The sequence below is a fragment of the Camelus dromedarius genome, chromosome 11, assembly GCF_036321535.1.
Source record: "Camelus dromedarius isolate mCamDro1 chromosome 11, mCamDro1.pat, whole genome shotgun sequence".
NCBI lineage: Eukaryota > Metazoa > Chordata > Mammalia > Artiodactyla > Camelidae > Camelus > Camelus dromedarius.
This window is the reverse complement of record NC_087446.1, coordinates 7,615,334-7,635,461: the sequence shown is the minus strand read 5'-3', so window position 1 is coordinate 7,635,461 and position 20,128 is coordinate 7,615,334. Positions and strand designations below refer to the sequence as shown.

The following is a 20,128-nucleotide window of genomic DNA, read 5'->3' as shown; positions in this document are numbered from 1 at the left end:
ATCTCATACACTGCTAGTGGATGTAAAATGGTACAGCCATGCTTGAAAACAGTTTGTAAGTTTCTTACAAAACTTAGTATGCACTTACCATACAACACAGATAAATGAAAACTTCATATGCAAAAACCTGTACCCAAATGTTCACAGCAGCTTTATTCACAAATAGCCCCAAACTGGAAACACTCAGCTATCTTTCAATGGGTGAATGGGTGAATAAACTCTGGTACATCTATACTCTGGATGCTACTCAACAATGAAAAGGCATGAGTTATTGATTCATGCAACAACCTGAATGGATCTCAAGAATATTATCTGAGTGGAAAAAATCTATCTCAAAGGGTTATATATTATCTGAGTCCACTTACATACTTCCTAGAAATAAAACTGTGGAGATGGAGAAAAGATTAGTGGTTGCCAATGGATGGGGTTGGGAGGAGTGTGTTGGGGTGGACAGCATGTGAACTTCTGTGCTGACAGAACAGTTCTGTATCTTGAATATATACCCAGGATAAAATTGCACAATCTCCCCCACACCCCACGCAGGTTAAAAGAAAAAGAACACTGAATTAAAATTTTGAAAACTGAATAAGGACTTTAGTCTAGTTAGCAATACCATACCAGTGTCCATTTCCTGGTTTTGATACTGTACTACAGCTATATAAGATGTCGACACGGGAAAGCTGGGTAAAGGGTATGTGGGACTCTGTACTATTTCTGCAATATCCTGTTTAAGTCTGTAATTACTTCATAATAAAAAGCTTTTTTTTTTTAATGAGCAGAGAAAGGTGGACTGTTCAATAAATTACATACGGCTTATCTACAGGGGTACAAATAATATAAGACCCCTATCTTACACGACATAGTAAAATTCTAGAGGGCATAAAGATTTCAACATTTAGAAGGAAAAATAAGAGATCTTTATTTTATTAGAATAAAAAAAATTTCTTAAATAAGATTTTTAAAAAACACCAACAATAAAGGAAAATTTTGATAGTTTAATCTATTCTTATTTAAAATTCTGTATAACAAAAAATATCAAAAACAAAGTTAAAAGACAAGCATAGTCTCTCTTAGAAAACATGAAGCTGGAAAAGGCAAGAATACGGGTCCTCCCACGGGGCCTCCGGAGAGGAACGCCACCCTGCAGGCACCTAGATTCCAGCCCGGGAGACCCGTGTCAGACCTCTACCCTACAGAACTGTAAAGTAAGACATCTGCATTGATTTAAGGCACTAAGTCTGTGGCAATTTGTTAGAGCAGCAACAGAAAACTACTACAGTGACTTACTTCTGTCGACTTCCAAGCACTAATCTTGAGTGGCAGCATCTCCTGTGACAACACGGTTCCACCAGGCAGCTGAATGTCTTGACGCTGCTCTCGTTTCAGTCCTGACTTGGAAGTGTTTTCTGTCAACAACATAAAGCTAAGATTGGACTTTGACAAAAGATAGTAATGTTTTTACATTAGCTCGTAATTTTTAAGTTATTCACTTCTGAAGATCCATTTTGTCTATAAAATATACATCATCTGTCAATGGTTACCTATGAATATTAATCATTTAATATATCCCTTTATAATAATAGACAAGTTCAGACTGATTTTTAAAATATAACTTCAATTCTAGCCCTTTCTCCTATCAATGATTCTATTTTACAGTTTTATTATTTGAAATATCTTTTTAAAAATAAGATATAGTATACTGTAAAAAATAGTTTGAAAATGTGAAAATTACTCAAATGACATTTTAGCAAATCAGAAATGACAACTATAATTATTCTAATTAATATTTAAAAGAACTTTATTACTGCTGTGTGAATTTCATCTGTTCTAGGTGAAAGTAATCAGAAATGTATAGATTATTTCATAAAAGGAAACTTTATAACAAAATTTTTAAAATTTAAACAAAAAAGAATATGCCAATGAAAATAAGCTACTTTTCTGCTTTTATAGTTTTGATAAACTTAATTTTTTAAGACAATTTATGTCTTTTTTTTAACATTTTTATTGATTTATAATCATTTTACAATGTTGTATCAAATTCCAGGGTACAGCACAATTTTTCAGTTATACGTGAACATATATATATTCATTGTCACATTTTTTTCTCTGTGAACTTAACGGTTTTGCAGTCTTAATATCACTTTCCTCCCTATGTTAATTACTATGTAAACAAAAGTATTAGTACCAACTATATTTCAGCACATTACTGGGTACAACAAAAAGCGTAAGAAATCTATCTTCAAACTGATGTATGCACACCTCTGGGGGTACTTAAAGACTTCCCGAGGGCTAGGTGGGCACAGATAGCTTTAAAGGACTCAATTTCCAGATCCACAAGTTCTGTACATATTCTTACCAAAAAAACTGATCTGCCTGAGAATGCAACTGAGTAGAAGCATCAGGCTAGTTCTTTCCCCCTTCCCTTTCATAATAGATTTTCTCCAACTTTACAAAGAAAGACATTTTCTTTACCCATCTTACTATGGTGCATCCTCCCTTAAGATGCAAGCATAAGAATCTATAAGGCACCAAACAACAGTAAAAAAAGACTCACATGGGAATCTTCCTTTAATCAAGGCACGAGAAACCCAAAGTAGAGCTTCAAAGTCTATCCTATCTTACACATACTTCTTTTAATGACAAAGCATGGTATAAGTAACAGGGTCTTCTGGTTCAAACTGTTCATACTAGGATGTGTGGTACTCAGATACATGACAGTATGGAGAAGCAGGACAGTTGACAAGTTTCATCTAATGTCCTTGTGCTTTGCATCCCCCTAGTACTGTCAAAGCATGCATCATTCCTGAGAGAAGAGCAAAGAAAGCATCGGAGGCAAGGGCACCTTATTTCACCAATGCAACAAACAGGGCAAGGCTCCATCCCTTAGAAATTTATCTTAAGGAAAGAATTCAGAAGTGTGAATGCAACCAGAGTGATATCTGCTTACACGTATATTTGAATAAATAAAGTAAGATGTTTTCTGAAAGAAAGTTTAAATATGATTCAGCTGGTTGTTTTGACAATGAGGGCTGGCTCTGACAACTAGGTAAATATGGCAAATATTTTCCAAAAATTGAATAAACCAAATCTGCAGTTCTGAAGAGTTGATGAAAATACATCTAAAGCATATGACAAGCAATTCTCCAAGGAAGACCTACAAATGATCAATAGGCACATGAAAAAATGCTCAATATCACTAATTATCAGAGAAATGCAAATCAAAACTACAATGAGGTATCACCTCATACCTGTCAGAATGGCCATCATTAAAAAGTCCACAAATGACAAATGCTGGAGAGGCTGTGGAGAAAGGGGAACCCTCCTACAATGCTGGTGGGAATGCAGTTTGGTGCAACCACTGTGGAAAACAGGATGGAGATTCCTCAAAAGACTAGGAATAGACTTACCATATGACCCAGGAATCCCACTCCTGGGCATATATCCAGAAGGAACCCTACTTCAGGATGACACCTGCGCCCCAATGTTCATAGCAGCACTATTTACTATAGCCAAGACATGGAAACAGCCTAAATGTCCATCAACAGATGACTGGATAAAGAAGCTGTGGTATATTTATACAATGGAATACTACTCAGCCATAAAAACCGACAACATAATGCCATTTGCAGCAACATGGATGCACCTGGAGAATGTCATTCTAAGTGAAATAAGCCAGAAAGAGAAAAATACCGTATGAGATCGCTTATATGTGGAATCTAAAAAAAACCCGAAAAACAAAAACAACAAAAACAAAGCATAAATACAAAACAGAAATAGACTCATAGACATAGAATACAAACTTGTGGTTGCCAAGGGGGTGGAGGGTGGGAAGGGATAGACGGGATTTCAAAATTGTAGAATAGATAAACAAGATTATACTGTATAGCACAGGGAAATATACACAAGATCTTATGGTAGCTCACAGAGAAAAAAATGTCTCAATGAATATATATATGTTCACGTATGACTGAAAAATTGTGCTCTACACTGGAATTTGACACAACATTGTAAAATGATTATAAATCAATAAAAAATTTTAAAAATTAAAAAAATTTTTTAAAAGTGAAGCATATGACACAATAAAATCATTTTCTCAAAAAAATATTGTATTTACAGGTATATTGCAAGTACTATTCATATTTTTCACACACATTCTGAGTATATTGGGTATAAATTTTAGTAAAGTTATTTTGGTATTATTCCCAGAAATTGAGAAAGTAAATTACTCCTAATGACTGTTAAACAAATCTTCTAAGTAGAGTGCTTCCAATAATTTGCTTTCAACAACAGTGAAGAAAGACCTAACCAAGTTAATAGTTACAAGAAATGAAAAACATTTTAACAATAAATCACTATATAATTTTGGCATATTACTTGGAAGGAATTCATAGAATTGATTGACATTGTTATAATAAAACATCTATTTCCACCCACAACTTTACGTGAACAAGTCTTCTCAGCATTTACATCTATAAAAATATAAAACAGAAACAGTTTATGCTGAACCCCCTTATTTCAAGAAATAAGTAATATTCATATGTGGGTAAAATAAGCAGTTCTCATAAAAATGTATCTTTCCAATAAAATTGTATTTTTTATGTTTAATAAGTGTTTATAAACATTTATAATACATTTATGTGGCTTTGATCAATTGTGCACTAAAAAATAATTGTAATGTAAGTCAATCTAGAGGGAATATTTTACCACTTAAAACCTCTGGTCACAGACAATTTAGAAAAATAATTTCAATTTACATACATATTTGATGTAGAGGAGACTTACAAGCATAAAAATACTTTCTATTAGGATAAAATTCTGTGAGGGATGTGAAAAAGAAATATGACCTCAAGGAGAAAAGGGAATGGTATAAAATTTCCAACAATTAAAGAAGGCCATGTTTATCTTTCTAAAGCACGCTTATAGGTATCAATCACAATAGTATTTAGATTCCTGTAGATACTCTTAAAGGACTCATGTAACAGTTGTTTTCTTTTGTCTTTAATGATGATATTTTTAATTATATCCTTTGCACTTACTTATACTTAAGACAAAATTTCACATGTCAACCAAAAAATGTGTAAGGAGGTACATAATTTTTCAAAATCATTTTATGGGTTATTCAAGAAAAATAGCTCAGTCCTTGTCTTCAAAAAGTTTATAGCCTAACTAATGAGATAAGTCTTAACACACAGACTTGTCTTACAGGAAGCAATCCGAGGAGATCAATCGCAGGCCAAACTTTCTTTAAATGACTAACTTTAGAAATAGACATTCTAAAAGGAAGAAAAATCCATGAGCACCAGAGTAATCAGAAAGAGCCTCAAATAGGAAGTAAAATTTGAACAAGGCTTTGAAGGATGGCTAGGATCCTGACAAACATAGAGGGAGAAATTATTCCAAGCAGAAAGAACCACATGGGTAAAAGGAGTAAGAATGGTATACACCAAAGACACTGAAGAAAGAATAAGAACTTTGCATTTATGGCTCTAACTTTTCATTTTCTTATAACTTCACATGAAAATGAATAATTAAAATGAGCTTATTTTGGACTTGGAGATTGTATAATTAATATTGGCAAACAGCAGCAATTCGAGGCTTAGATCATCTATGTACTTTCAAGAGATTTCATCAGGAACTATATTTTCACTCTTTGAGCACTCAGCAACAAATTATCCTTGAAATGAAATAGACTTAGGTTTTAGACATCACAGAAGTAGACTGATAAAAATTTCAGGAAGTCAATTTTGAAGTCAAGTGTGAAGAAGACTGAAGAATAGTAAGAATTGTGAAAGAAAAAATATCTTATATACCTGGAGATGCATTTTAGCCCAGAATAGCTAAAATGTTACAAGGATATATTAAATAATCTTATGGGCAAGAAGGAAGGCAGTTAGAATATACTGAGTCTATGGAAATTCATTTAGAAAAAAATTTTTTAGTATCAAGCACAACACTGTAAGTGAAGTGTGCTTAATTAAATTAAGGTGATTACACAATATTTCTTTCTAGATTTTCACAAGCAAGCAGAGGGGGAGAAAACACATCACACATCTAGTTCCTTAGTGGAAATGAAGCCCCTTGCATATCACAAGCTATTTATCAAATGAGACTGTGAAGTCACAGCCAAGGAGGACCAGCATGTGAATGAGAAACCTCAAAGGAAAAAGTGAAGATGCTGCAGGAAATGATGCTACTGAGTCATTCGAAGATGAGTGCTTAGATACCAAGATGGTATTTTGTAAAAACTATCTAGAGAGAAGCTATAGATCTCAGTGAGCCTGTACCACTCAGATAATACCACAAAGCAGAACTGGCAAACCCTGTGATATTTCTCAGATGAGATATCAAACTGACATTCAAACTATCAGATATTAACAGTGCAACCGCACATTTTGGAATTGAAATGCTTCTTAAATTCTCAAGTTGTTCTGTTTATTATTTAGCATCTAATAGACACTGCTGCTACATATTGACAGTGTCCTTACAGGTGCAATTTAAGTAAACTAAGTCATTTACATAACAAAATTAATTTTAAAAATAAATGTATCAATTATAGAAAATATTCAGTGGGCTAATGAAGAATTGATAAGATTTAAACATCTCATAGTGATTAAATTTATACTCAGCTTTTGCAGAATCATGAGTTTGGAACCTTAACAATTTCACTTTCTTGGAGCAAACTTACAGAAAAGTTGCAAGACTAGTACAGAGAATTCACATATACTTTTCATCCAGATCCACCAACTGCTAACATTTTGTCCCATTTGCTTTATCATTCTTTCTTCATTTACATACATATAGTTGTCCTATATCTTAAATCTTGAGGCAAAGCCATTGCTGTAGGTTGGATTCCCCAGGAAACAGACTCCGAGACTCAGATTTGTGTGAGGGAGACTCATTAGGGAGTGCTCTCAGAAGTATCCATGACTAAAGAGGGCGGCAGGCCGGGGCCAAGGGAGAAACTGAGTCGTAATGTGTTTGCAACAGAGGTCTTGGCCAATCCTACTGGGAGCTTTGGGGCTGGAATGGCTCTTCACAGTTGTCCTACCTTGAAGCAAGGGGACTGGCCTACATCCACAAGTCACTGACAGCAGGTTCTCTTAGGGAGGGGGTGTGACCTTAGGCAAAGAGGCTTTCTTCAAATGTTGGAAATCTGAAGAGAAGGACTTAGCTGAGACCCCTCAGGCACCAACTCTCCCAGCAGCCGAGGGAGTAAGCGCATTTACCTTGAAGCAGGAATCTGGAAACACCACAGTATCTACTACAGACACCACCAGAATGCTTCTCTGTTGTTTCTCTGCTCCTGTTTATTCATGACAAATGCTTCAGAGGGACAGGAGACAGAATGTGAGTGCGGTAAATCTTTTCTGAAAGGTATATTTCGACATTAGTGGGGAAAAGTATGTTTTTTTTAAAAAATGAAAACATGAAAAGGATAAAGAATAAGAAAGCAGAGATGTTTAAGCAGATGTTTAAAACTGAATTTGAAATAAGTAGATAAGGAAAAGCGAGAAAAAGCAAACTTCTGTTTCTGGAGATCTTAAAAAAGAAGTTGATTCAACACCCATTTATGATAAAAACTCTCGCCAAAGTGCGTATAGAGGGAACATATCTCAACATAATAAAAGCTATATATGACAAACCTATAGCCAGCATAGTACTCAACGGTGAAAAACTCAAAAGCTTCCCACTAAAATCTGGGACAAGACAAGGATGCCCACTATCACCACTCCTATTCAACATAGTCCTAGAAGTCCTAGCCACAGCAGTCAGGCAAGAGAAAGAAATAAAAGGGATCCAAATTGGAAAAGAAGAGCTAAAAGTGTCACTATATGCTGATGACATGTTACTATATATAGAAAACCCTAAAAGGTCCACACAAAAGCTACTAGAGCTGATTGAAGAACTCAGCAAGGTAGCAGGTTACAAAATTAATGTTCAAAAATCAGTTGCATTTCTTTACACTAACGATGAATCAACAGAAAAAGAAAGTAAAGAAACAATCCCCTTTAAAATAGCACCCAAAGTAATAAAATATCTGGGAATAAATCTAACCAAGGAGGTGAAAGAATTATACACAGAAAACTATAAACCATTGATGAAGGAAATTAAAGAAGACTTTAAAAAATGGAAAGATATTCCATGCTCTTGGATTGGAAGAATCAATATTGTTAAAATGGTCACACTGCCTAAGGCAATCTACAGATTTAATGCAGTCCCTATCAAATTACCCAGGACATATTTCACAGAACTAGAACAAATCATAATAAAATTTATATGGAACCATCAAAGACCTAGAATTGCCAAAGCATTACTGAAGAGAAAGAAAGAGGCTGGAGGAATAACTCTTCCAGACTTCAGACAATACTATAGAGCTACAGTCATCAAGACAGCATGGTATTGGTACCAAAACAGACATATAGACCAATGGAGAGCCCAGAAATGAACCCACAAACTTTTGGTCAACTCATCTTCGACAAAGGAGGCAAGAATATACAATGGAATAAAGACAGTCTCTTCAGCAAATGGTGTTGGGAAAACTGGACAGCAGCATGTAAAACAATGAAGCTAGAACACTCCCTTACACCATATACAAAAATCAACTCAAAATGGATTAAAGACTTAAACATAAGACAAGATACAATAAACCTCCTAGAGGAAAACATAGGCAAAACATTATCTGACACACATTTCAAAAATTTTCTCCTAGAAGAAATAAAAGCAAGAATAAACAAATGGGACCTAATGAAACTTACAAGCTTCTGCACAGCAAAGGAAACCAGAAGTAAAACAAGAAGAAAACCTACGGAATGGGAGAAAATTTTTGCAAAGGAAACCGACAAAGGCTTGATCTCCAGAATATATAAGCAGCTCATACGACTCAATAAGAAAAAAATAAACAACCCAATCCAAAAATGGGCAGAAGACCTAAACAAGCAATTCTCCAAGGAAGACATACAAATGATCAATAGGCACATGAAAAAATGCTCAATATCACTAATTATCAGAGAAATGCAAATCAAAACTACAATGAGGTATCACCTCACACCAGTCAGAATGGCCGTCATTCAAAAATCCACAAATGACAAATGCTGGAGAGGCTGTGGAGAAAGGGGAACCCTCCTACAATGCTGGTGGGAATGCAGTTTGGTGCAGCCACTATGGAAAACAGGATGGAGATTCCTCAAAAGACTAGGAATAGACTTACCATATGACCCAGGAATCCCACTCCTGGGCTTGTATCCAGAAGGAAATCTACTTCAGGATGACACCTGCACCCCAATGTTCATAGCAGCACTATTTACAATAGCCAAAACATGGAAACAGTCTAAATGTCCATCAACAGATGACTGGATAAAGAAGCTGTGGTATATTTATACAATGGAATACTACTCAGCCATAAAAAACGACAACATAACGCCATTTGCAGCAACATGGATGCTCCTGGACAATGTCATTCTAAGTGAAGTAAGCCAGAAAGAGAAAGAAAAATACCATATGAGATCGCTCATATGTGGAATCTAAAAAACAAAAACAAAAACAAACAAACAAACAAAAACAAAGCGTAAATACAGGACAGAAATAGACTCACAGACAGAGAATACAGACTTGTGGTTACCAGGGGTGGAGGGTGGGAAGGGACAGACTGGGATTTCAAAATTGTAGAATAGATAAACAAGATTATACTGTATAGCACAGGGAAATATACACAAAATGTTATGATAACTCACAGAGAAAAAAATGTGACAATGAGTGTGTATATGTCCATGAATGACTGAGAAATTGTGCTGAACACTGGAATTTGACACAACATTGTAAAATGATTATAAATCAATAAAAAATGTTAAAAAAAAAAAGAAGTTGAGGTGGTGAGGGAGGGTATAAGCTCAGTGGCACTGTGCTCTGCAGGCACGAGGCCCTGGGTTCATTCTGCAGTACCTCCATTAAAAATAAATAAATAAAATTAATTACCCCTCCCAAAAAGAAACAACAACAACAACAACAACAACAAAAGGGAGTTGAGACAATTTTATCTCAGCATTTTGCTAACAATAGCACATAAAATATGATACTACTTAATAATAATGGCAAACAGGAAAACCCACAAACTATGTTAAATGCTCAGCTATAGGCACAGGAAGAACTAAACAGTCACCACGAAAGCAGGTCTAAATCTCCAGTTGCTGACTCCTGGTTTAGAGAGCAGAGTGAAACTGCAACACAGAATTTCCATCGCCAAATACTTCATGATATTTTTTTTTAAAAGGTCAGAACTAATCAAAAACTTTTACAACGCAATCTGACATGGAAATAGGTGTAATTAAAAGTAATTTTAAAAGGGGGAAAAAACACACAAAAATAACCAGTGGGCAAGAAAAGAAACAAAATCTAGGACATTCCTTCTCTTCCAAAGGTGTTATTGGCGAGTTGACGAGATTTTGAGGTTTCTCATCAATATCCTCATGTCTGGAAAAAGGGGGAACTGAATGGACAGTGCTTTTTTGCCCTCCTTATGACTGAGAAGAGGTGGAAACAGCTAAAGAAAAAAAAAATAGGTATAACAGAGTTAGTAAAAAAAGATGCTAACAAAAAATAAACAAATGGGACCTAATCAACTTAAAAGCTTTTGCACAGCAAAGGAAACCATAACAAAATGAAAAGACAACCTACAGTCTACAAGAAGACATTTGCAAACAATGCAACTGACAAGGGCTTAATTTCAAAAATACACAAATAGCTCAAATAGCTCAATAACAAAAAAAACCCCACCCAATCAAAAAGTGGGCAGAAGACCTAAACAGACATTCCTCCAAAGAAGACATACAAATGACCAACAGGCACATGAAAAGATGCTCAACATCGCTAGTTATTAGAGAAATTAAATCAAAACTACAATGAGGTATCACCTCACACTGGTCAGAATGGTCATCATCAAAAAGTCTACAAATAATAGTAATAAACACCTTCAACTATTTTGGGGAATGTAAATTGGTGCAGACACTATGGAAAATAGTATGGAGGTTCTTTAAAAAACTAAAAATAGAGTTACCATATGATCCACTAATCCCACCCCTGGGCATGCATCCAGAAAAGACAAAAACTCTAATTTGAAAAGATACATGCACCCCAATGTTCACAGAACATTATTTACAATAACCAAGACATGGCAGCAACCTAAATGTCCATTGACAGATGACTGGATAAAGAAGATGTGATGTATATGTATAAAATGGAATACTACTCAGCTATTAAAAGAATGAAATAATGCCATTTGAAGCAACATGGGTGGAGCTAGAGATTATTACATTGAGTGAAGTCAGACAAAGACAAATATCATATGATATCACTTACATGTGGAATCTAAAAAGATATACAAATGAACTTATTTACAAAACAGAAAAAGACTCACTGACATTGAAAACAAACTTATGGTTTCCAAAGGGGAAAGGAGGGGAAAGGATAAATTAGGAGTTTGGGATAGGCCAATACAAACTACTATGTGTGCAATAGATAAACAATAAGGTCCTAGTGTATAGCACAGAGAACCATATTTAATATCTTGTAATAAACTATAATGGAAAGAATTTGAAAAGGAATAACTAACACAACACTGTAAATCAACTATACTTTAATTTTTTTAAAAAGATGCTGACAGTAATGAAAGTGAAAGCCATATGTTCACACTGAATTGGGTGAATGATCTGAAGGTGAGGGTATCTCCCCACCTGATTGGAACAAGGTACATTTCCCAACCTGACAGAATGAGCAGGACCTTGTATAAAGGACTCAGAAGATAGAGCAGAGTCCAGGGTCACTGAGGTTTATTCACACACTTCTGCCTATCACAATAGTCAAATTTATAAATATGTTTTAAAATAGTTTGTACTTTTTTATTATAAGAAATTCTTCCTTATCCCAATGTGAAGAAGATACTCTCCTAAATTCTTTTCTAAACATTTTGAATTTTTGTTTTTTTCACTTTTAAGTCCTTAATTCCTCTAGGATTTGTTTTTGTGCATGATATGAGGTAGAGACCTAATTCCATTTTTTTCAATATGATTAAATAATTGCCCTGGTATTACTTATTAAGCAGTTCATTCTCCCCCACCAATGTGACATGCCACCTCTGTCATACACTAAGGTAACACAGCGGCACAGTTGTGTTTTCAGGGCTCTGTAGTTTGTTCCATTGGCCCTGCGTCAATACCATGCTGCCATGATTACTATTGCTTTATTCTTGCCATCTAAAAAGGCAAGCCCCCCACTTTATTCTTTACAGGAATGTTTTAGGATATGCCTGACCTTTTGATTCTTTCAGATAAGCTTTGGAATCAGCCCATCAAATTCAACTTTAAAAATTCTTGTGGGATTTTGATTGTAATTGCACTGAATCAGTGATTCTCAACTGGGGGCAATTTTGGCCCGCAGCGGGCATCTGACAATGTCTGCAGACACTTTTGGCTCTCACAAAAGGAAGAGATGTGTGCTAACAGCATCTAGTGGGCAGAGCTCAGAAATAACGCTGAACACCCTCCCCTGCACAGAACAGCCCCAACCACAAAGAATCATCTGGCTTAAAACGTCAATAGTATCAAGCTTGAAAAACCCTCCACTAAATTCATGCAATTTTGAGACAACCATATTTACATTTTTTAGTATTTCAATAAACAATATATTTACAGCCAGTCATCTTACTAAACCTCTTATTATTTCTAATATGTCTGTAGACTTTTTCATGTTTTCTATATGAAAATCCTTTCATCTGCAAATAAATTTATTTATTCCATTTCAATACATATGTTTTTTATTTCTCTTACTTGTTTTATTGTCATGGCTAGAATCTCTAGTATAAAACTGAATGGAAAGAGAATGGGAACCTTTTCTTCTACCCGATTCTAAACAAAATACTTCCACATTCAAATGTACAGAAATTTTAAATTTACATTTTAAAAACTCAAACTAAATTGCATTTTTGCTAGAAATGTGGTCTGTGTGATACAAATTCTTTGAAATGTTAAGATTTTCTTTATAATACATATAATCAATTATAAAATCCATATTTTAAATAATGTTTTATTTAGTTGAATTATCAATTGAGAGAAAAATTTTAAATCATTTACTATAATGGAAGATGTTTCGATATCTTCCTGTAATTCTACCAAGTTTTGCTTTATGTACTTTGAATTTATTGTATTGGTTAAATTCACATTTAGAAATATTATGTCTTCCTGGGGAATTAAACCTTTTATCATCCTCCTTAATAATGCTCTTGGCTTTAAATTCTACTTTCTATGGTACTAATATAGCTACACTAGCTTTCTTTAGTTAGTATATGCCTGGTTTATCTTTTTCCACCCACTTGCTTTAACCTTTATGTGAACTCCTGCTTGCAGCATACATCTGGATTTCTTCTTCCCCAATTTGATAATCTCTGCCTTTTAACAGATGAATTTTTAACTCACTGATATTTGTGATTATTAATATATTTGGATTTGTTTCTACCATTTTACTTTTTTATTTCCATTTGTCCCACTTTATCTATGCTTCTTGCCCTTTATAAAATTTTAAAAATTTTCATTCCATTTTTTCTTGCTACTTTGGAATTTATGCAGTCTACTTCTCTTCTTTTAGCATTTACCCTTGAAAATTTATCATGCACATTTACCTTTTAAAAATTTAGAGTCAGATAATACCCTTATTCTCTCAAAAAATACAAGGACCTTAGAACACTATAAATCTGCAGACCCACTCCTGACTTACATCCCACGGCTACCCACTCTTCTAGTTGTCTTTTTTTAAAACTCAAAAGTTAGACAATACTGTTTTACACAGAATGTGTTTCTTTTATTTTATATACATGTTAACTATTTGTTAATCATTCCTTCTCCCATCTCTGACCACTCTTCTGGAATAATGTTCCTTCTTTTTGAAGTATACCCTTTAATTATTGGTTTTATGGTGGTAAATTCTTCAGTTTTTGTATTTATCGGTGAGTGATGATTTCACCCTCATCCTTGAATGACAGTTTTGCTGGGTACACAATTACAGGCTATTGTTTTCTCTCTGCACTGTGAAAATATTGTATCACAGTCATCTGGCCTCCACTGTAGCTGACGAGAAGACCTTGCGTATACTGGCATGGTAACTGTCATTCCTCTATAAATGTATCCTCTATGTCTAAACATTGCTTCCATATATTCCACTTACATTGGACATAGCTTCTAGCTCACTAAATTTTTTTATTTCAACGGTATTTCTCATTTCTGTAAGTTCTCATTTTCAAATTCATATACTCATTCCTAATAATCTTTTTTTTAAAGTAAAGCCATCTTAATTTTTAAGAGTTTGATTCAGCCTAAGGGCCTAGGCTATGACAGACATAACTGACATTTGAATAATTGCATTAATTTAGAGAAGGGCAAATCTGGCTTTGACAGTTGTGCTTGTGTGTATTTTTTTAAGACTCTTTTTTTTTCAAGCTATTTTAGTTTTATAACAAAATGGAGAGGGAGGTACAGAAATCTCCCGTAAGCCTTCTGCCCCACACACAACCTCCTCCATTATCAACACTGTGATTATATCCTTTATTTATTTAAATATTTAAAAACATAGCTCTTGTACATTGTGCATCCAACCTTTCTAATGTCTACAATCTGTGGGGACTGAATATGTTCTTTACTAACTACTTTCTCCTGTGTTTGGTGCATGGACTGTGAGCTCATTGTCTTGACTTTAATTGATGGGAATCCTGTGGACCTAACCTGTGAATTGAGAAGGTTTTCTTCTTGCAGAGAGAACTACCTGGAATCACTTCAGCCCCTTCTTGAGTGTCTGGGTTCAGCACAGTAACCTCATACTTTCCTTCCCAATTCTCAAGGCAGCCCCAAAACTCATTTTCTTACCTACTAATAACTGCCCTTAAGCAACTCAACCACTACAATCACCTGCAGTGTCCCACAGGCACCAACTTGAAGTCACTTTTACCTGAGCTCATATGTCCTGTTCTTATTTTGTTTATTTCATTTAATAATTAATTCAAATGTTTGGAGGGGGAGATCCTTGGAGACTTCCCATACTCTAGTGAAGCCAGAAATGTCTCAAATAGTGAGTGTATCGTTTCCAGTCTTGGTTATTGTGCAATAAACGGGTTTCTTGGAGCTCCTAGTAACTGTTATTGCCAGAAGTAGACTTGAAATATTTTTAGTAAAATATAACATCGAGTACAATAACATTTTTATAATAACATTTTCTCTCTAGTTATTCATCTTTATACATATATAAATGGATGGATAAAAGGTGCCTAGAATTCATGTTAATTTGATATTAATTATGACTACTTTTGAGTGATGGGATTGGAAGTGATTAATTACAATGGGCCTGTATTTTTGCTCTACAAGAATAGAGTGATTTTTCTGAAACAAAAACAAAAGAAGAAAAATAAGCAGACTAGAAGAAAATATTCTAAGATGTTAATAATGGTAGACCTAGGGTGGTAGAAATATAAGTTATTGTTATTTTCTCTTTTGTACACTTGTTTATTTTCTAATTTTTAAAAAATCACTGCTTGACATTCATCAAGGTAAATGTTTTAGTGGCAACCACCACTTGTACCATAAGTCCTGCCACTGAGACTGTATGTGATAAGGCACCCAGGTCTGCCTCCACATCGCCTCTCTGTCCGTACAAAGTTCATTGTGGGACGTAATACCAACATTGGTGTTTTTGCTCATAAAAGTATGACAACTACTTTGAAGTTTAACTTTTGGCCCAATGGGAATTATATACAATTTTTAGGGAAATATTTCCGTGATGTAGAGTTGCATTACATTTAATACAGACCAGAGTAATCCTTCTCTAATACAGGTAAAGTTCTTCTGCAAAGAATAATACCACTGAAGAGCTCTTCATGGAAGACTGGATGATCAACGAGGTAATGCTTCGCTGGTCTAGTTGTAAGCAACGTCTATGGTGACGGTTTTTATAATGATTACCTCCAAGGAAGGGACCTAACTTTGATGCTTATAGCTCAGAGAAGCTGAGTTATCACTGTGCTTTATATAGTTTTCTGTCTTGCCATCAAGCAGCAATCATCCTTCAGCTCATCTCTGCCTTCAAACAACAAAATCAGCTAAATGAAAACTATCCAAGCTATCTACCAGAATTAAAACTTGGGGAAAGCATCCAGGAATAGGAAAAAAGGAGTAGAAGTAGTGATGTGTGTATAACACCTTCTCTAGAGTACCTTTTCCCCTTGCTAATTCACCGCAAAGAGTGACACACAGCTGTTTCAGCTCTAGATCTTAAAGCCTGGGAATCAGATTCCTAGCAAAGCATTCAGTTTTACATCTCATTATAACTAAATAATTTAGAAGCGTCTTTAAATTCCTTCTGATGGAAATTTACCTGTATGATACCATTACTTGCCTCCTTTTTTTTCTAACTCAATTGTAAGAGTCATTTTCAATTTCTCTCTTTTTTCTCCAATATATCGACTCACTCCATTTCCTCTCTCTATTCTATCTTTAAACATTATCTTTCCTTCATTTCAATAACCCTAGAGCAGGTCCTGGATGCCTGGATTGAAACAACTATCTCTTATAAAGCTTCCCTCCAATTTGTATATCCTTCATTTCTACACAAAGTAGTAAGAATTATCTTCCACCAACAGCTGTTTTCAGTAATAAGAAAGCTAAGTTCTGTGACTAAGCTAAACATCCCTTCTGTTCTCCAAGGCCTACAATGGTTCCTAGTTGCTAGTCGTATCAAATTGACATTTCCAAATACTGTTCATTATGTCCTTTTATAAATTGTGCTGAGTACTCTTAACTATCTGCCCACATTTTTCTACATATTAGAATTTATATTCTCTATTCCATTTAAACTGACAACCATGTATTACCATGATTAATTCACTTCTTGTATTCTTTCCCAGTATGGTAGGACTATTGTTGTCCCCTATATTTAGTCTCTCCTTCTTCCTTAATGATAGATTCTCTTTCATCTGGACATATGCCTGTCTAGTATAAAGACTACATTTCTCAGCCTCTCTTGAAGCTAGGAATGTCCATGTAACTAAGTGCTAAACAACAGTATATAAACCAAAATGTTACAGGCAACTTCCATAAATGTCCTTAAAGGGAAAAGGCATTCATATTTTCAACCCTTCCTCCTTCCTATTGGCTAGAAGGCAGATGTGACGGCTGGAATCAAGCAGCCATATTGGACCATAAAGTGGAACTTACATGCTGAGTTTAGTGGTGCAACAAGACAGAAAGAGCCCTGACATCATGGAGAGCCACATCAGTCCAATAATACCTGGTTCTGGATTATTTTTAGAAGAGAGAAATTTCTATTATTTTTACACTACTAACAGTTTTGCGGCCCTAATACTATCACTTGTGGGCACACCTAATTTTGACTGATCCACCCATCTCCAAGTTTTCATTTGCTACTTGTCCTGTCCCATTAATAACAACCCCTAATAAATTTTCTTATCTTCTCCCCACCCAACCAAATTGTAAGTTTTCTTTTTTCCTTTAAAATAGTTTCAGATTCAAATACCTAAATAGATATGGTTAATATTGCTAAGCTTACTTAATCCAATTTCTCTTTTTCGAACACAAACACATCTATACAACTACTGTGTATGTGTACTATATACAGTGATGGGTAAATGGGATTTTTAAATAATGTAACAGATTTTTAACAAATTTACTACAGCTTTTATATCCAAATGTTCACTATTCACTTTAGTACTCTTACTACAGATTCACTTCAGTGATGTCATCATTCACCAAAACTCTTTTTGAACATAGTGTTTTGAAACAGACTGAAAGTCCATCACTAGATACAACCTCTGTGAGAGCAGAAATAAACCCAATTTGCTTACCAGGCCTAGAGCAGTGTCTGGCATATAGTAAGTACGTATTCAATACACATTTGTGGTATGGAAAAAAGTTAACTGTACTAAAACTTCATTTGCAGGTAGATTGATTTTTTTAAATATTCAAAAGTCATTCAGAGCTTAGTCTAGTGAATAAGAAGTGTCATAAATCTGGGAAGCATCATTTTGGGCTTAAAAAAAAGCAGTGACTAAAAAGCAATAAACTAGATTTTCTCATATGAACCATAAAAATGGCTCAGCATTGAGCTAGTTCTGCAGCAATGCAGGGACACATTTCCTAAGCCATGGTTGGTTACACCAAGCCGGTTCCAGTTTCAGAGCACTGCGCCTGCTGGTCCCTCTGCCAGAACACCCCCGACAGACCTGGATTGTTCCCTTACTTCATTTAAGTCTCTGTTTAAATATCAGCCTCCTCCAAAAGGCCTTCCGTCACTACTTGACCTAAAATAAAGCCATCCCTGTCACTCTCTGTCCTGTCACCACTTTCCCTTCCTTTACAGGACTTGACATTATCTGACATAATATTTTATATCTATTTTGTTTATGTGTATTTAACAATCTATCTCTGTCACTAGAATATTTGCTTCATGATGAAAGGGACTTTGTTTTATTCACTGCTGTAACTCCAAATTTCTGCTAGATAGCCAAATTTCAAATTATAAAGTTAGTAAATACGTTTATAATGAAAGAAAAGAAGAGGAAAAGCAATGGTGGAAGAAAAAGAAAGGTAACAGAAGTAGCAAAAGGGGTGAAGAAACTCTAGGTGAGTCATAATGAGTTATTTTACTCCGTTACTTATTTTTAGCATCAGTTTGAATTTAAGGCTTCTCTAAGAAAATCTTCAGAATATGTCTGTCTCTTTTGAAGATTTGTTTAAAAGTACTGGGTACCCTAAAGAAAGAGGTTCCACTACTTCTAGAAGCATTTGGTTGGTATTTACTATTATAATTGCAATGCCCACCTTTTACTGTCTTTCCATCACCCCTATCCACACAAATACAAATTGAGTGAACATCTGAGATCTCTCAACTGAGTCAGAGTAGTACATTAATGATTTTTAGCAGGATTGGTTTGTGTTGGCATTACTATCAGCATTTTTAAATTTCCAAACTTTACTGACATTTAGAATATCTCTTTCAAGATCTTACTTAACAGAGTTACACAATAAAGCCAGGAGGCAAGTCTCTGAAAATGCTTCTAACTCTCTGTTCCTCCTACTCTGCCCCTCACATGCGGCACAAAGTTCAGCTCCTTTCACGGGATAGTTACCTAAGTCACATTTCACTAATGTTTTTGTTTCCTCAAACTGTCCATTCCTTACACACAATTTATCAACAAGGTTTGTACTAAAGAAGTCAGAGCAAAATGACATTCCTTTATGTTTTAATAAATTCAGTAGAAACGCTAACTGTATTTTCCTGCTGATTTCTATTATAACGTTATAAATAAATGCCTTTTCTTTAAGTTCAGTAGTCCAGGTTTAAAGTTCTAGGCAAAGGAAAGGGTTATATAACACAAGGTATTGTCCTAGAAGAGTTTCAGAATTTTGAGGCTCATTTTTAAAAATGTCAATTTCTTGATTTGGAGGATCAGATAGTGCAAATGCACACACACCCAGACCCCTAGCCTCAGAAAACAGTTCTCCTTCACTCTCCAGTATGATGAACATCTTAAAACTGAATCATGATGTCAAATAGGGTAGTCACTAGTGTAATACCTTCAAAGCTCAAAAACACCTTATTTGAATCCCAGATAACTGCATTCAGAAAATAGTCATAAAATTTTCTACTGAATGGTATTCTTCATCTTTGTTCTCTATAGTGTGATATCTAATATAATAATAGTAGTACTAATACAGTATTAATACTTCAATACATAAACCTAATGTTTTATAATTTTTAGTTGTTCTTAAATAATACCTATTGCATTTTAGTCCAAAGCCCATTATACGCACTTTTATTATGTAGCCTTGCAACCTTAAGAAGCTTACACTTCTTCTCTGAAGCAGGAATTTCTGATGTGGGGGCAGAAGCACATGCTGTTGGTGAGTTACCCGCACCAGGTAATCCTTTAGGAAAGGTCACAGAGTAGGAGGTACGCCATCTAGTCCGACATGCTACTTCCCTCTCTCTATGCAGCAACTGTTCATCCATCAGCAATGTTATGACTTGCTTAGACTTTTCCCGGATATAATAACCTGAAAAATACATTAATTTGCTTAAA

The 20,128-nt window shown here is 34.9% G+C and overlaps 1 protein-coding gene across 1 annotated transcript in view; it reads right to left on the bottom strand.

Moving 5' to 3' along the window:
* Nucleotides 1-20,128, bottom strand: part of ENTHD1 (ENTH domain containing 1) — a 93,794-nt gene that overhangs the window by 57,095 nt on the left and 16,571 nt on the right. The window contains exons 2-3 of the mRNA XM_010983551.3: nt 19,860-20,102; nt 1,288-1,406 (exon numbers count right to left, since the gene is read on the bottom strand). Of these exons, the coding sequence (XP_010981853.1) occupies nt 1,288-1,406; nt 19,860-20,102 (362 nt within the window). The remainder of the gene's footprint in view (nt 1-1,287; nt 1,407-19,859; nt 20,103-20,128) is intronic.